The sequence below is a fragment of the Alosa sapidissima genome, chromosome 4, assembly GCF_018492685.1.
Source record: "Alosa sapidissima isolate fAloSap1 chromosome 4, fAloSap1.pri, whole genome shotgun sequence".
NCBI lineage: Eukaryota > Metazoa > Chordata > Actinopteri > Clupeiformes > Clupeidae > Alosa > Alosa sapidissima.
The window spans coordinates 28,217,565-28,233,314 of NC_055960.1; the positions used below are offsets into that span (position 1 = coordinate 28,217,565).

A 15,750-nucleotide genomic window follows, 5' to 3' on the forward strand; every position below is an offset into this window, starting at 1 on the left:
TGAGTCCCACCTTCTGTGACCACTGTGGGAGCTTGTTGTGGGGTTTGGTTAAACAAGGACTCAAGTGTGAGGGTAGGTCTGTCTGTCTGTGTGTGTGTAGGGTCATTTCATTAAAGTACTCACTCTCTTGCCTTGAACTTTTATTTGTGAAGGCTAAGTTGTCTCGTGTTGACGGATTGGAACTCTATTCTTGTGTCTATTTCAGACTGTGCAATGAATGTTCACCACAAGTGTCAAAAGAAAGTGGCCAATCTCTGTGGCATCAATCAGAAGCTCCTAGCGGAGGCTCTCACCCAGGTTGGCCAGGTAGGAATGTTACTGTATGGCCATCAGCCCTAGACCAGGTAGGAATGTTACTGTTTGGCCATCAGCCCTAGTCCAGGTAGGAATGTTACTGTTTGGCCATCAGCCCTAGTCCAGGTAGGAATGTTACTGTTTGGCCATCAGCCCTAGACCAGGTAGGAATGTTAGTGTTTGGCCATCAGCCCTAGTCCAGGTATGACCACTTGCATGTGGCATTCAGAAGTAGGGGTAGGAATCACAGAGCAACTCACAAATCAATCTGTGACGATACTTTGGCCACAATAACGATAATATCATGATACAGCGAATCTGCCATTTTCAATATATAGCAAAATATGAATCTACAATACATCACGATATCTGTGTAAATGACCAAGAGGAAGAAAAAGGCAAAAACCTGGAATTATGTATTGATGCTCTGCTTTTCACAACTGAATTGAAACTATGTACAACATGAGCATACATTAAGTAGTGACTGTGGTAAGTCAAATATTTTAGTAAAAATATTGATATTTGGTACCATCGCATCAATAACGTATCGCAAAAAGAAATTATATGTTATAATGCCGTATTGGTATTTTGTCCCACCCTTATTCAGAAGGTTCTGGGAAATGTGATAAGTCTCCACTTACAGCACAAGGAATCCCCGTCTCTCTTGTGTATCACTGACATGTAATTACAAGTGTCAGTCATCGTAGGCTCACTGGCTGGGGACCAGTTTCATTTCACACAGACATTCTTTCAGCTGCAGAGACCTTTGGAGGAAAGGCTGACTCTCTGTTTAACACATGAAGGTTAAACACGCTCCCAGAGAGGTTGCTGTAAACTTAGTGATTTGATACACTGTGACAATGTGACCTGCTGAAAACAGACCTAATCACTGCTGCCTTAAAGATCTGCAGGTACGATCTCTGGCAAGCAACACTTTTTGCCCATAGCATTTGTTTCCGTCATTTTGAGTGAAAGATCAATTTCAGCTTAGTGTCATGGTAATGTATCTGTTGTCAATCCTGAAACGTGCATAGTCACAGTCAGCTGTCACAGTGGATCCGTAGGAGAATATGTGAGAAATATAATACGCTTTCTCTGGTTGGTTATATACCTCTCTTTCTCTCTTTTCTATTCTATATTTCTCCCTCCCTCTCTCGTATGTGCTATATTCTCCTGTCCCTCTCAAATTTCTATTGTATGGCTTTCTTCCCCTCTCTCTCCTTCCCTCTCTCCCCTCCCTCTCTCTCTTTGTCTTTCTCTGTGCTATATCTACTTCTCTCTCTCTCTTTTTGTTGGATATATCCTCCTCTCCTTCTCTCCCTTTGTGTCTGTTATATCCCCCACCTTCTCTTTCTGTGTTTATGTCCATCTCCCTCCCTTCGTCTGGTGTAGAAATCCACTCGTCGTCCTGAGTCTAAAGACCTGGACACCAGCGTGTACCAGGACTTCGATAATAGCCCAGGAACAGACAATAACGGTGAGGACAAATCACATTACCCTTACTTTGCTGAAGGCGTCTGCATTGTCTTCTCCGTTTCAAAGAGGCCACGAGGAGCTGGAGGAGGCAGCTGGTGACTGTGTTGATGAAATGCTTGTTGTAATTGGGGCAGCCGTGGCCTACTGGTTAGCGCTTGTAACCGGAGGGTTGCCGGTTCGAACCCCGACCAGTAGGAATGGCTGAAGTGCCCTTGAGCAAAGCACCTAACCCCTCACTGCCCCCCAAGAGCGCCGCTGTTGTAGCAGGCAGCTCACTGTGCCGGGATTAGCGTGTGCTTTACTTCACTGTGTGTTCACTGTGTGCTGAGTGTGTTTCACTAATTCACGGACTGGGATAAATGCAGAGACCAAATGTCCCTCACGGGATCAAAAGAGTATATATACTTATACTATACTTCATTCTGACATTCAGTGAATTCATGCCACAGGCAAGGATTAGTTTTTAGGGAAACTACACCTGAAACTGGAATGAAAGTTCAGTTTACACCTGAAAGTGCACTTTTCTCTTTTCTCGACATTCTCTGTGAAAGGTAAACATTGTCTGAATCATTTACATTACATTCCATTTAGCAGACCCTTTTTTTGACCAAAGTGACCAATGTCAGCTATATTACAAGGGATTAAGTATATATATGCTCTTTTGATCCCGTGAGGGAAATTTGGTCTCTGCATTTATCCCAATCTGTGAATTAGTGAAACACACTCAGCACACAGTGAACACACAGTGAGGTGAAGCACACACTAATCCAGGCGCTCTGGGGAGCAGTGAGGGGTTAGGTGCCTTGCTCAAGGGCACTTCAGCCGTGCCTACTGGTCGGGGTTCGAACCAGCAACCCTCCGGCTACAAGTCCGAAGTGCTAACCAGTAGGCCACGGCTGCCCCAAATTACGTTGATTACGTTGTCCCCGGAGCAACGTGGGATTACTGTAAGTGCCTTGCTCAAGGGCACAACGGTGGAAGCCGGGAATTGAACCGACAACTTTCAAGCATACTGCACGCTGGCCTAGCTCCTTAACCACTACACTACCACCGCCAAATCATCATTTAATAATGCATTATTTAGGTTGTGCAAGATTCTTCACTTAAAGGTATTCCAGTACACATTTATATTTAATATAATGTTTGGCAATATTTGGCTTACTCGAGATTAAGGATACTCATGGGTATGTTTATACTTCTGTAATGCTTGTTATCCATTTGAGATGACCAAGTCTACAGGAAGTCATATCTGTAAGGATAGACCCAAGTCTACAGGAAGTCATATCTGTAAGGATAGACCCTAGCTCTGCACATTACCATGTCTACAGGCAGCAATATCTTTAAGGAGAGACCCTAGCTCTCCACATTTGAGATTACCAAGTCTACAGGCAGTCATATTTGTAAGGATAGACCCAAGCTCTGCAGCCAGTAATATCTGTTAGGATAGACCCAAGCTCTGCAGCCAGTAATATCTGTAAGGATAGACCCAAGCTCTGCAGCCAGTAATATCTGTTAGGATAGACCCAAGCTCTGCAGCCAGTAATATCTGTAAGGATAGACCCAAGCTCTGCAGCCAGTAATATCTGTAAGGATAGACCCGGGCTCTGCAGCCAGTAATATCTGTAAGGATAGACCCGGGCTCTGCTCATTTCCATTACAACATTATAGCACCTCCGCTCCTTGAAGTGTTTATGTTCTCATAGCAAGCATTGCGTGTGTGTGTGTGTGTGTGTGTGTGTGTGTGTGTGTGATGTTACAGATGGAGCTCCTTATGGTTGCCTGTGGGATGGGACGGGCCCACGCCCCCCCTCACGCATCTTGCACCAGACATGCATCAGCATCGACAACTTCATCCTGCACAAGGTGCTGGGCAAAGGAAGCTTTGGCAAGGTAATACACACACACACACACATACTCACAGACACACATACTCACACATATAAACAAACACAGTAAAATACACAAGTGTAAGTGTATTACAGTTTTTCTTGATCCCTTTGACCTGCTTAATGAAACTGGGATCCATTTGGTCTTCATGAACACCTTTGCACAGCAGAAGTCATCTCTTGCAAACGTGTTCACACATTTTTATTGGGTTCACACATTTCTCACACCCTTTTGCAAAACAGTTAACACAGATGTCATTCAAAGTCCCCAACCTCTATTGGTTTCCCCGTGCTAAACAAAAGGAAAACATCTTTTCACAGGTGGTAGAGATTCCTTGCACAAGTATGAATCTCTGATACACCTGTGTGAAACTCCTTTGCACAATTCTTCAATCAGCAATCATTCATTATCCATAAGAGATGCCATGTCTGTTCTGTGTTGCTATTTGCAAGTATGAAGCTATAAGCACATTTAGAGAAAGTACTGTATTGCCTATTTGGTGAAGAAAACAGTACAAAAGGTGTTTAGGTCTATTTCGATGAAAAATGACAAGTTGTAGTTTTTTCTAGGTGCTTAGTGTAAGTCTTACATGTCAATCACAGTTACATCTTGGGAGGAATGAATACAATGATTTTGAAATGGAACAGACAGCAAAAATGAACTATATTTTGCATTTTGTTGTCCAGTGTGTAATGATTGATTGAAATCACACAGTGATTTCATAACATGATGTGTTGTTTGAAGACAAAATGTGCTTTTGCTGCATGTTTTAAGTATTTTGAAAAAGTAACAGCCTTTTGCAAGCAAAATGTGTAATTTTGGCCAGAGTGCTTTTGTTCAGACATGGGTGTAAACGTAATGTAACCTTTCTTGTGTGGACACTGTTTGTGTGTGTGTGTGTGTGTGTGTGTATGTGTGTGTGTGTGTGTGTGTATGTGTTTATGTGTGTGTGTGTTTGCGTGTGTGTGTGTGTGTATGTGTGTATGTGTGTGTGTGTGCGTGTGTGTGTGTGTGTGTGCGTGTGTGTGCGTGTGTGTGCGTGTGTGTGTGTGTGCGTGTGTGTGTGTGTGTTTGCATGTGTGTGTGGGTGTGGGTGTGTGTGTGTTGTCAGGTGTTGCTGGCAGAGCTGAAGGGCAGTGGGGAGTACTTTGCGGTGAAGGCCCTGAAGAAGGACGTGGTGCTGATGGACGATGACGTGGAGTGCACCATGGTGGAGAAACGAGTGCTGGCCCTCGCCTGGGACAACCCCTTCCTCACACACCTCTACTCTACCTTCCAGACCAAGGTAAAACACACACTCTCTCTCACACACACACACACTCTTAAACTGACCTGGGACAACCCCTGCCTCACACAGTCACTCACACACCTTTACGCCACCTTCCAGACCATTGTGTGTGTACAGACCAAATTAACACACACACACACACACACTATATGGTTCTGCTGTTAATGTAGTCCCTGTTCTGTTGCGACAGGAGCATCTGTTCTTTGTGATGGAGTATCTGAATGGAGGAGATCTGATGTTTCATATTCAGGAGAAAGGACGATTTGATCTGTACAGGGCCACGTAAGTACACACACACACACACAGGACCACGTAAGTACACGCACTCATGCACACACACACACAAACACAAGCACACACACATACACACACACACACACATGCACACACACACACACACACACACACACACACACACACACACACACACACACATACACACACACACACACACACACACACACACGGATACACGCGCACACACACACATACACAAACACATGCACACACACGCAAGGACAAAGCCTTGGTGAGACAAAGTAAACTGTGCCACCCTGGTCAAACACTCACTTATTCTCTCACCTTCCTCTGTCTCTCTTTTAGGTTCTACTCTTCAGAGATTGTGTGTGGTCTACAGTTTCTACATTCCAAAGGCATCATCTATAGGTAAGCTTTTCTACCACAAACACACACACACACTCACAATCACACACACACACACTCACACTCACAAGCACACACAAATAAATGGTCAGGATTAGCCTCTCTGTCTCATGGTGCACATGTTACTGTTACAGAGCATGTGTCCTTTCATTTATCTCCATTATTTATCTGTGCTTCTTGGTGTGTCTTTCTATGCGTCTCTCTTTCTCTCATTCTCCCCCATCTCTCTCTCTCCCTCTCTCTCTTTCTCTGTCTCTGTCTCTCCTGCTCAGGGACCTGAAGCTGGATAATGTGATGCTGGATAGGGAGGGCCACATAAAGATAGCTGACTTTGGGATGTGTAAGGAGAACGTGTTTGGGGAGAACCGTGCCACCACTTTCTGTGGAACACCTGACTACATCGCCCCAGAGGTACGATGTGAAGTCAGTGGGGGGGGGGGACTTGAAAGCATAAGCAAAAGATGTCAACAAACATTAATTTATTATACTAAAACTTCAAACAATGTTTTGAAAATATTGAACATTGTGTGTGTGTGTGTGTGTGTGTGTGTGTGTTGGTTCAGATCCTGTTAGGCCAGCCTTACTCGTTCTCGGTGGACTGGTGGTCTTTAGGTGTGCTGGTGTATGAGATGCTGATTGGTCAGTCTCCATTCCACGGAGACGATGAGGACGAGCTGTTTGAATCCATCCGAATGGACACACCCCACTACCCCCGCTGGATTACTAAGGACACCAGAGATCTAATGGAGAAGGTACACACACACACACACACACACACACACACACACACACACAGTTCATTTCTATGGTGTACTTCATACAGTTTGGTAACTCAAAGTGCTTTATTATTGGGGAGATACAAAATAAGAGAACACAGAAACACTAACACACTCTCAGCAGAGCCCCACACGTTCTAACTGTTCTTCTTCTCTGGTTGCCTCTAGCTGTTTGAGCGTGACCACTCCCGCCGACTGGGGATTGTGGGTAATATTCGAGGCCATGCTTTCTTCAAGACCATAAACTGGACTGCTTTAGAGAGGAGAGAAGTGGATCCTCCATTTAAACCAAAAGTGGTAGGTGTTCTATTCCCCATGTCCCCATGTGTCTCACACCCATCTCATTTGTCCACAATCATGGCCCTGACCTCTTTCTTCTCTGTTTTCACTGACACTGTCAATCACAGAAAGCACCCAATGACTGCAGTAACTTTGACCGAGAGTTCCTGAGCGAGAAGCCCCGCCTCTCCCACAGCGACAAGAGTCTGATTGACTCCATGGACCAGAGCGCCTTCTCCGGTTTTTCGTTTGTCAACCCCAAGATGGAGCACCTCCTGCAGAAGTAATGAACAGCCACCTCCCATCTCGCCTATCGTCCCTCAGCGCTGACCTGATCGCCTGCCAGACGTCTGCCCAGGATGGAAATGCCCGATTCTGCACACGGGCTCCACTAAACTAGCCGCTGATGACGTGTACATGCCTCATAGACACTATCCTCTAAGCGTATGTCGAAGCTATATGTGCTACAAGTTTGCTTGAATATCTGAGAGACAGTTAAAACAACAAGCAGAAACATGAAATGCATTTTGGCACTATTCAAATGTTGTCTCTACAAGTAATTTTTGTGAATGTGGCATCTAGGCTACGTTACAGTCAGGGATGCACATATGGGCATTCTTACAAAATTGCTCAAAGAGATCTTGCTCTGCATTGATGCATTGCTTCAGCTTAATATAACCAAATGTAGCGCAGCATAAGAGGTACCTTTTGGAAATGTAGTGTTGCAAACAGACTTTTGTTATAGGGCACAACATCACGACACAGAAATGACTGACAGGAGACTTACAGTATAGCCACATCATCTGTGATGCATCCTCAGTCTAGCAGACTACGGGTTCCTTCCTTCCTGCCTTCCTTCCTTCCTTCCTTCCTTCCTTCCTGCCTTCCTGCCTGCCTTCCTTCCTTCCTTCCTGCCTTCCTTCCTGCCTTCCTTCCTTCCTTCCTGCCTTCCTTCCAGACACCTCTGATGGACACATGAACCATCTTGGCCTAGAAAAGCCAGCCTCCCCACTACCACCTGCCCTTACCAGCTCTCTCTCACTCTGCTTAGCAACACTCCCATCCTGGTCAATAGGATAGCTAGTCATGATCACCTTCACACTCCAGACAGAATTAACTGCAGATATTTTATCTTAAATGTTTGTGTCTGTGGGAGCTTGGAACTAGAGTGAAATATATGAGAATAGAAACTCTGTATAGAAAGCTGTAGGAGCTTTAGACTTTGCATGTTACGGTAGGCCTAATCCTCACAGTGCTACCTATATATTGTATGATGTAATCACTGCCATAAGGCTATAAGCAAAAACTCATTACACACTTCAACACATAAAATTAACTCAATGAAAGAAATACACTCCACATTCCATTTTTACCATCATCACTAATGTTCCTCAAAATTATTCATATTCAAAAACTCATTTACCTCCAACCTAGTTTCTTAAGACCAGATGAGACTTCAGGACTTGGTGTTCAGAGTTCAACAGAGGGTTGCTGCAGGGCTTTGTACAGCATGCAGAGATGCCCATTCCAAACTGAGCTTATGCAGGTTTTTGGGGGAAAGGCTGTGAATGTAATGTCCTCAGCTTCAAATTTCTGATGCCATCTGCCACCAGAATTTCAACCACTTGACTTGAAACATGTGTTCTCACACTAAACACACTTCTCACCTTGCGACACATCCCCACGACAACCTACCCATCAAACACTCACAGTCCTGACTGTTACCTGTAGCCAATAGTGTATTAATAGACATGTGCATAAGACTTGGCTTGGGCTGACTCTCATTCAGCCTAAAAGCAACAGATATGATGTGCTATTAGTTATTTAAACTTGACCAATAAGGGTAAAAAATGCTGGGGAGTTGTAAGGGGTGTTGGTTAAAGCATGCAGCTCAGATGCAAGCTTGTGAAACTAGTAATCTCTTAGGCTTAATATAGTTTCGTTTAGATCTAAGTTCTTCCATATTCTTTAAGTAAAGATTAAGACAAGCCAATGCAAACAACTCAAGTGTATAATATTTGTATATTTAGGTACAAGATGTATAAGGGTATGTGGGTATCTTTTGACTCAAGTATATTGTCTATGTGTTTTGTGCCTGTTTGTATGTTAGTTTTATATTACATCTTGTCTATTGGGTGAGAAACCCTGTGTTCAATCTTCAATCTGTATAACTGTTTTGTTGCAATAAAGATATTATATGTAAATGTGAAATTATGAATGTATAATAATGTATGTGGCTGCCTCTGTTAATACATTTTATATGGTATATATATATATATATATATATATATATATATATATATATATATGCTATACATGTATACAAACCAGGGTTGTGCACAATTCAAATTGCAATTCTACTTCCTGTTTGCTACCTCAATTGAAATGCAAGTGAAATTCAAGAATTGAATTGGAATTTAAGAGCCAGTTTCAATTCAATTCTGGAATTTTGCACAAGCCTGATACAAACATACATACACATACTTACATGCATGCATACACATTGTGTATTTCATTCACTAGTTGTTTTGTTTGTCTATCTGTTTTGCAATTCACAGCATTAACATTACATACTGCAGCGCACATTCTGTCAGACTGAAAGCCAAAATCAATCAAAACTGGTTGGTGAATAAAGAGGTGTGTGGCATGTTCCTGTTGCAATGTAGTCTGGGGCGCACATGGCGCATGTGTTTCTGAGCTAGGCTTCTCATGATGTGTGTACTCCATATCGGTTGAGGGCAGTAATGAACATGTCTTCTAAAGCAGACTGCGAAGAAGCCGCGAGGGAGAATGAATTGTGTGTACGGAAGTAGTAGTAGAGCAGTTTACCAGAACTCTGGCTCTCTATGTTAAACCATAGTATGCTTGCATTACAACTCATGTCCTGAAGAACATGTCAAGCGATTCGTCGCAGAAGAAATCAGGTCACCTCTACTTGAGAGGGTATCTGAGATTGCGTTTCGTGATTTAGTGTGGGGGAACGGGACGGATTTGACTTGAGCCATGGGGTCCGAAGATGTATTGAGAAGTGCGTCTACCCTGGCGTCTTACAATGTTCTGTTACAGGTAGGCTAATGTTTTCTTCCACCTTTACTGTCCAGCGGAATCGGTCCCACATTCACTGGCTTTAACCTGCGTTAGAAAATCTATTATCATTAGTGTTAATGTGTTGTGTGTTTGTGTTGTCTGTTAAAGGTGATGTTTCGCTTACTGACATTCTTCCTGAACGCGTTTACACTGAGATTTGTGTCAAAGGAGTTGATTGGCGTCGTGAATGTCAGGTGAGTCTGTGTGTTTGTGGGTGTAGTTGGGGATGGTTAACACCATCAGATTATGTTGTATTGTGTTACCTGGTAAGCTGGCTTGAACAATAAACCAGGTGCGCACAATTGTGTTAAGGACCAAACCCTGCTTCATAAATCCGCCTGCCTTTTCTGCTGTAAGAGGCAGGGAATGAATGAACCAGGACGTCATGCCTTTGATTAAAACTCTTTGTGTGTGTGTGTGTGTGTGTGTGTGTGTGTGTGTGTGTGTGTGTGTGTGTGTGTGTGTGTGTGTGTGTGGGTGGGTGGGTGGGTAGGTTAATGCTGCTGTACTCTACATTGGTCTTCCTGTCCCGAGAGGCCTTCAGGAGGGCGTGTCTTAGTGGTGGAGGGGAGGATTCCAACTGGAGACAGAACATCAATCTCCTGTGGCTCACGTAAGCAGCTCAGGCAACATTTGGTAATGGTACCCCAGCATAATGGTGCGACAGCAGTAAAGGGGGGAGCAAAATCTCAGCTGTGATCTCAGCTCTCCCACCGCACCCAACTGCAGCACCGATGAAGAAGGGGTTCCTGTTTGATGTTTAACAGCAATTGACTCATTTTATTACTTTTTCACATTTTGGCAGTTTTACAGTTCATGATGTAGTTCTTGTTTATCTACCATGTAGAGGGTTTATATTGCTTGTGTCAAAGACACTTTTCCATGTCTTGCTGGGATATTCCATCTTCCCATGTCTTGTTTTGATGTCCCTGTGTCTGTTCCATGTCTGCGTCTCTCCTCCAGGTTTCCCTTGGGTTGTGTGTGGGGTGTGCTACTGGTGGGCGTGTGGGCGTTTGTCCTGCAGGCCCCAGACCCCCAGGCCGTCCCACACTACCTGCCCGCTGTGTGCCTCTTCTGCTGGGCAGCGATGCAGGAGCTGCTGGCCGAACCACTCTGGGTCCTAGCACAGACGCACATGCTTGTGCAACTCAAGGTGAGTAAGATACGGTGTGTGTGTGTGTTTTTCACAGTAGTCTCTAGTGGAGGTATGATGACTGTTTCAAGATTCATCACAGGAATGGATATTTGTTTTTTGTTTATGTACTCAGCTCTGGCTTTGTGTTGTATTTTCGTAATTTACAGGTTATAGCAGAGAGCTTAGCCATGGTGGCTAAATGCATTGTAACCGTGGTTATGGTTGTGTGTGCCCCAGTATGGGGGCTCTACATCTTTGCTGCAGCTCAGGTAGTTATACATAAGTGCTATGCTTGTATTAATTTATTTGTTTATTAATGCTTAATTAATGTTTCATTTCATTTTAATTGTGTGTGTCCTTGTGTTGGGTGTGTGTGTGTGTCAAGTGTGTGTACTCAGGGTTCCTGGTGTTGTGTTACGTTGTCTACTTTACGAGGTTCCTGGGCTCAGCAGAGGCAGAGAAGAAGGGCTTCCCCCTGCAGAGCATCACAGAGACGCTTCCGGGCAGAACACAGGGAGAGGTAGAGACCCACACACACACACACCTCCTATAGCACCCCTCATATAGACATGGTGTAACACACAGTCCTACATCACATCATCTTTCCTGCAGTCTTGTACCATACTGTACATGGGCTTTCTTCATTGATGCTTTATTCCAAAGCCACTTATGTTTATGTTTAAGGTTCTTGACTGATAGTTTTGTCCAAAGTGATTTAAAATGACATCAGTAAACCTTACATAAACATTAAAATAAAGTTTAAAGTAGTCATATAGCCTAAATAATAATGATAAATAGCAATATTAGTAAAGGATTAAAGCCAATTTCACAGAATAAAAACAATAACCATAAACATATTCAAGCCACAGCTCTGTAAGAATTAACATAAAAGTCATTAAACACTTTTTGAAGATCCCAAAACTCTCACTAGAGAGAAGAGCAGTCAGTGAATGTTTCCACCAACAAGGGATCACAGAAGATAAGAGTCTTGATTGAACCACTTGAATGACTTACTGTACTGTACTGTGCATGCACCCTAGGATATAGAGGTGGACATGCAGTGCTAGCACAGAGGCTGAAACCCATGGATGCTAGTCCAGTGTCTGTCACTAGTATAGCTCTTAATGCATCAGGGATGAGTGTTCCTCACTGCACTCTCTCCCCAGTCCCCACACTGGTCACCATTGCACTAATAGGAACCAGCCCCCTTCTAGTGCCCAGACAGCTTGTTGTCTGCTCCTGACATTTGCTATTGTTCAAATGACATACATTCTCTTAACATACTCTGGCTGTTTATCTTTTTTTTTTTTCATTTTACACACTCAGTTGCTTATTAAAATCCAGAACACATTGATCTATGGCTTTCCTTTATTTTCCCTAAAAAGATTTCCTTATCCATGTATATGTATGTCTGTAGTCTATGATCAACTTGAAGCTGGCCAGGCTGACATGGAGTTTCTTTAAGCAGTCCTTCCTAAAGCAGATCCTCACTGAAGGTATTGCACACACTTAATCCATGGGCAAACACTTAAACACACATGGACTCTCTGGCAAATTTACATTGTTTATTATGTCTGCGTTGTTGCAGGGGAACGCTATGTGATGACCTTTCTGAATGTGCTCAACTTTGGAGACCAGGGTGAGTATCAAACACACACACACACACACACACACACACACACACACACACACACACACACACACATTTCTGGAGCAGATAGATAGATGGAAGAGGAGCTTAAGTCATTGGGGTTTTCAGTTTATCAGAAGATTCTGATTTTGTTTACCAAAATACAGAACTCTTAACAACCAATGTGACACTGGTTATCCTCTTCCTCTTCCCTCCCTCTCTGTAGGTGTGTATGACATTATAAATAATCTGGGCTCCATGGTTGCACGGTTCCTCTTTCTCCCCATAGAGGAGAGCTTCTATGTCTTTTTCGCAAAAGTGCTCGAGAGAGGGCAGACTGTCCATCAACAGAAACAAGTAAGTACCCAGCACGGGCTTTTACCACAACACTGGTTTTGTACAGTCAGGGTACAGCTTAAAGGCAGCATGGCCTCTGCACACAACACTGATGCTTAGCATGTTGGATTTGTTGTCATGTAGGGGGAGGTTGCCATGGCAGCAGATGTGCTGGAATGCCTGCTGAAGCTGGTGCTTGTGATAGGTCTGATCATCACCGTGTTTGGCCAGGCCTATTCTCATCTGGCACTGGACATCTACGGGGGAGACCTGCTGAGCAGTGGGACAGGTGTGTGTGTGTGTGTGTGTAACATAGTAAAGCTCAAGTGTGCATGTAAGACAACCTGTAAGAAAGTGTTAGAGAGTGGCCTTTATCTTTATTAATGTGTTTGTTTGTCTCTCTGTGTGTAGGTCCCTCTCTCCTGAGATGCTACAGTGCTTATGTTCTGCTGTTGGCTGTGAATGGAATCACAGAATGCTTCACTTTCGCTGCCATGAGCAAGGAGGAGGTGGACCGGTAACTGACAATAACACACACTAAACAGATTACACACATGAAATAGCACCCTACTAATATTATCATAACTGTATTAGAAATAGTTTGTATTGTTCTACATAAACATGAACACATTTTATCTGTGTCTCTCCCTCTGCAGGTATAACTTTGTCATGCTCGGTCTGTCTGTGTGCTTCCTGCTGCTCTCCTATTGGCTGACGGGGCTGTTAGGGGGCGTTGGCTTCATCCTGGCCAACTGCTGTAACATGTCCTTGCGGATCACACACAGCTTGGTGTTCATGCACCGCTACTTCAAGGCATCTCCCTACACCCCACTGGTTGGACTTTGGCCTCGTCCTGCCCTGCTGGGCAGCCTGGCTGTCAGCTACGCCCTTACAACGGTTTCCGAGGTAACAGACACACATCGCCATGGCGACTGTTGTTGTGGGAATGTCTACGATATTCTCCAATGCCAATTTTGCAAAATGCCTCTGTCAGTGAGACATATTTTGATCTGTTGCCCTGCCTTGAAAACCAAAAGACAACAATTTTATCATCAAAATTCTATAGCTGATGTTTTTAGTAAGGTCCCACCTTTGAAGGTTTTAGAATATCTTATTAGCATAGATTTTAAAAAACATATTTAAGTTTCTGTAACACACAGTGCTCTGGCCATTAAATAGCCTTAGTTGCGGAAAATGGCCTTAAATTAAACAAACAAGCAAACAAACGATATTCTCCAGCCAACAATGGGCGTCGCCATGACACTTCAGTATTCAGAAATACGTTTTTTTATTCCGGTCGAAGCTGCGTTGTAGTGATTTTAATGTGGTAGACAGTGCTTGACGTATCCTAAGCCATGTAAAAGCAAACTTTTATATTTTTCTGTCAGTCCTATAATATATAGAATATCCACATTGAGTGCAGAATTGTGAACATTACGAAAGAAATTAAGTTCCAGATTCTGGATTTTGGCCCAGTATCCATATCGATATGTATAGACAAATACAATATCTAAATCTGATCCAATTCAAATCACAACTACTGTATGTCCTTCATGGCTGTGACCCTCCGTTCATTTATTTGTGTACATTGTGCCACTGTGGGTACATTTGTAGAATAGTGGTATTAACAATGTGTAGTGATAGAATTGAGGGGCACCAGTGTTTGCAGGCACTATGTCAACAAATTCAATCATGTTTTATTTGTGTCTTTGAACTTATATGGTCGGTCGATCATGTTTTAATTGTTTGTGGGTTTCTAATCTTTCTTTTTTCTTTATTCCCCCGTTCCAGAGTGTGTTATGCTGTGATGGGGGCTGGTTGCTTAGGCTAGTTCACATCGCCGTGGGTGGGGTCTGTTTGCTTGGAGTGATGGCCACTGCATTTGTCACCGAGACGCGGCTTGTGGAGTTCATTAAATCGCAGCTGCTGCCCAGATACAGCAAAAAGCACACTTGAAACTCTGACCACAGAACTCCCTCTCACCACTGCAGAACTGTGGGCACTGTGCTGGGGGGGCTGTTCCACAAAGCTGGATCACTCAGTTAGCCTGATAATGGCATAACCTGAAACAGAACACTCACATTGCTTATGTTATCTCAAGTTTTTGGATAAGACAGAGGTTAGTCCACCAAGCAAGATCAATGCAAGATCCTAATAGATGCATTTAATAACACCTGCAACCGAACATATTGCTTCGGTCCATCTCCAGAGTTTTGCTGTTTCCAGGTCTAGCCCAGCATAGTTATCCAGCTAGCTCAGGCACTATGAAGACGTGGCACATGAGTTTGGCATCAGAGACTCATCGCACCCAGTGTGGGGATTTGAGGAGGACCTTTAAAGCAGCACTGTGTCTGTGATGTCATTTATATTTTTATATGTGGCTCTAATTTGTATGTAATATAATATAAATCAGTCAATAAAAGAGGGCTAAGGAACTTTCACACTTCTTTGTCTTTTTTTGTAACACTATAATAACAATAAGTCTAGATTAGTACTGGTATTGATTAATTAGCATGACATTTCTATAAAAATGTATTGGCAGTGTAAAGCTCATGATACACGGGCCAATTTATTGGGGAATGTTGGGAACAGGCAACAGACACAACCAAAGATCCTTGATTACTCTACGCTTGAACCCTCTCTGACACAACCAATTAGATAAGAGCACATCTGTCACCAGGGAGACAGCCACAGCAAAAATGAGCACTGAAACATTTGCAGCCTTCATTCGTCTTGACTTCAGCATTTATTTCACTCAAGTAAGTATACGTTCTATAAGATGATTTGCCATTATTTATCCATTTATAAGTCAAAATAACCACACTATTCGGTCATAATTGTTTATTCAAATTTATTTTAAAAATGCTAGCCAACTAGCCTCTATGGTATATGTTATAAA

The 15,750-nt window shown here is 43.3% G+C and overlaps 2 protein-coding genes across 2 annotated transcripts in view; both read left to right on the plus strand.

Moving 5' to 3' along the window:
• The window catches only part of prkcda (protein kinase C, delta a), a 14,617-nt gene extending 5,743 nt beyond the window's left edge, over positions 1 to 8,874 (plus strand). Inside the window, exons 8-18 of the mRNA XM_042089446.1 lie at positions 1 to 72; positions 206 to 306; positions 1,687 to 1,771; positions 3,530 to 3,660; positions 4,769 to 4,942; positions 5,136 to 5,227; positions 5,549 to 5,611; positions 5,881 to 6,019; positions 6,172 to 6,360; positions 6,553 to 6,681; positions 6,792 to 8,874. The exon at positions 1 to 72 is cut by the window's left edge and continues 58 nt beyond it. Coding sequence (XP_041945380.1) covers positions 1 to 72; positions 206 to 306; positions 1,687 to 1,771; positions 3,530 to 3,660; positions 4,769 to 4,942; positions 5,136 to 5,227; positions 5,549 to 5,611; positions 5,881 to 6,019; positions 6,172 to 6,360; positions 6,553 to 6,681; positions 6,792 to 6,950 — 1,334 coding nt within the window. The 3' untranslated portion in view covers positions 6,951 to 8,874. The remainder of the gene's footprint in view (positions 73 to 205; positions 307 to 1,686; positions 1,772 to 3,529; positions 3,661 to 4,768; positions 4,943 to 5,135; positions 5,228 to 5,548; positions 5,612 to 5,880; positions 6,020 to 6,171; positions 6,361 to 6,552; positions 6,682 to 6,791) is intronic.
• A 563-nt stretch (positions 8,875 to 9,437) lies between these two features.
• rft1 (RFT1 homolog) lies at positions 9,438 to 15,286 on the plus strand. Its single transcript, XM_042089447.1, has 13 exons — positions 9,438 to 9,729; positions 9,859 to 9,944; positions 10,244 to 10,363; positions 10,714 to 10,903; positions 11,053 to 11,154; positions 11,271 to 11,405; positions 12,303 to 12,381; positions 12,474 to 12,524; positions 12,742 to 12,872; positions 12,996 to 13,140; positions 13,263 to 13,368; positions 13,508 to 13,757; positions 14,643 to 15,286. The coding sequence occupies exons 1-13, from the start codon at positions 9,667 to 9,669 to the stop codon at positions 14,805 to 14,807; spliced, it is 1,623 nt and encodes a 540-aa protein (XP_041945381.1). The 5' UTR covers positions 9,438 to 9,666; the 3' UTR covers positions 14,808 to 15,286.
• The last annotated feature ends 464 nt before the right edge of the window (positions 15,287 to 15,750 follow it).

Bases quoted from the DNA above. Each gene is read 5' to 3' on its own strand.
- rft1 (XM_042089447.1), top strand. From the start codon at position 9,667: ATGGGGTCCGAAGATGTATTGAGAAGTGCGTCTACCCTGGCGTCTTAC. The intron at 9,730-9,858 runs GTAGGCTAATGT...TGTCTGTTAAAG, and splicing joins CTTACAATGTTCTGTTACAG to GTGATGTTTCGCTTACTGAC. The intron at 9,945-10,243 runs GTGAGTCTGTGT...GTGGGTGGGTAG, and splicing joins ATTGGCGTCGTGAATGTCAG to GTTAATGCTGCTGTACTCTA.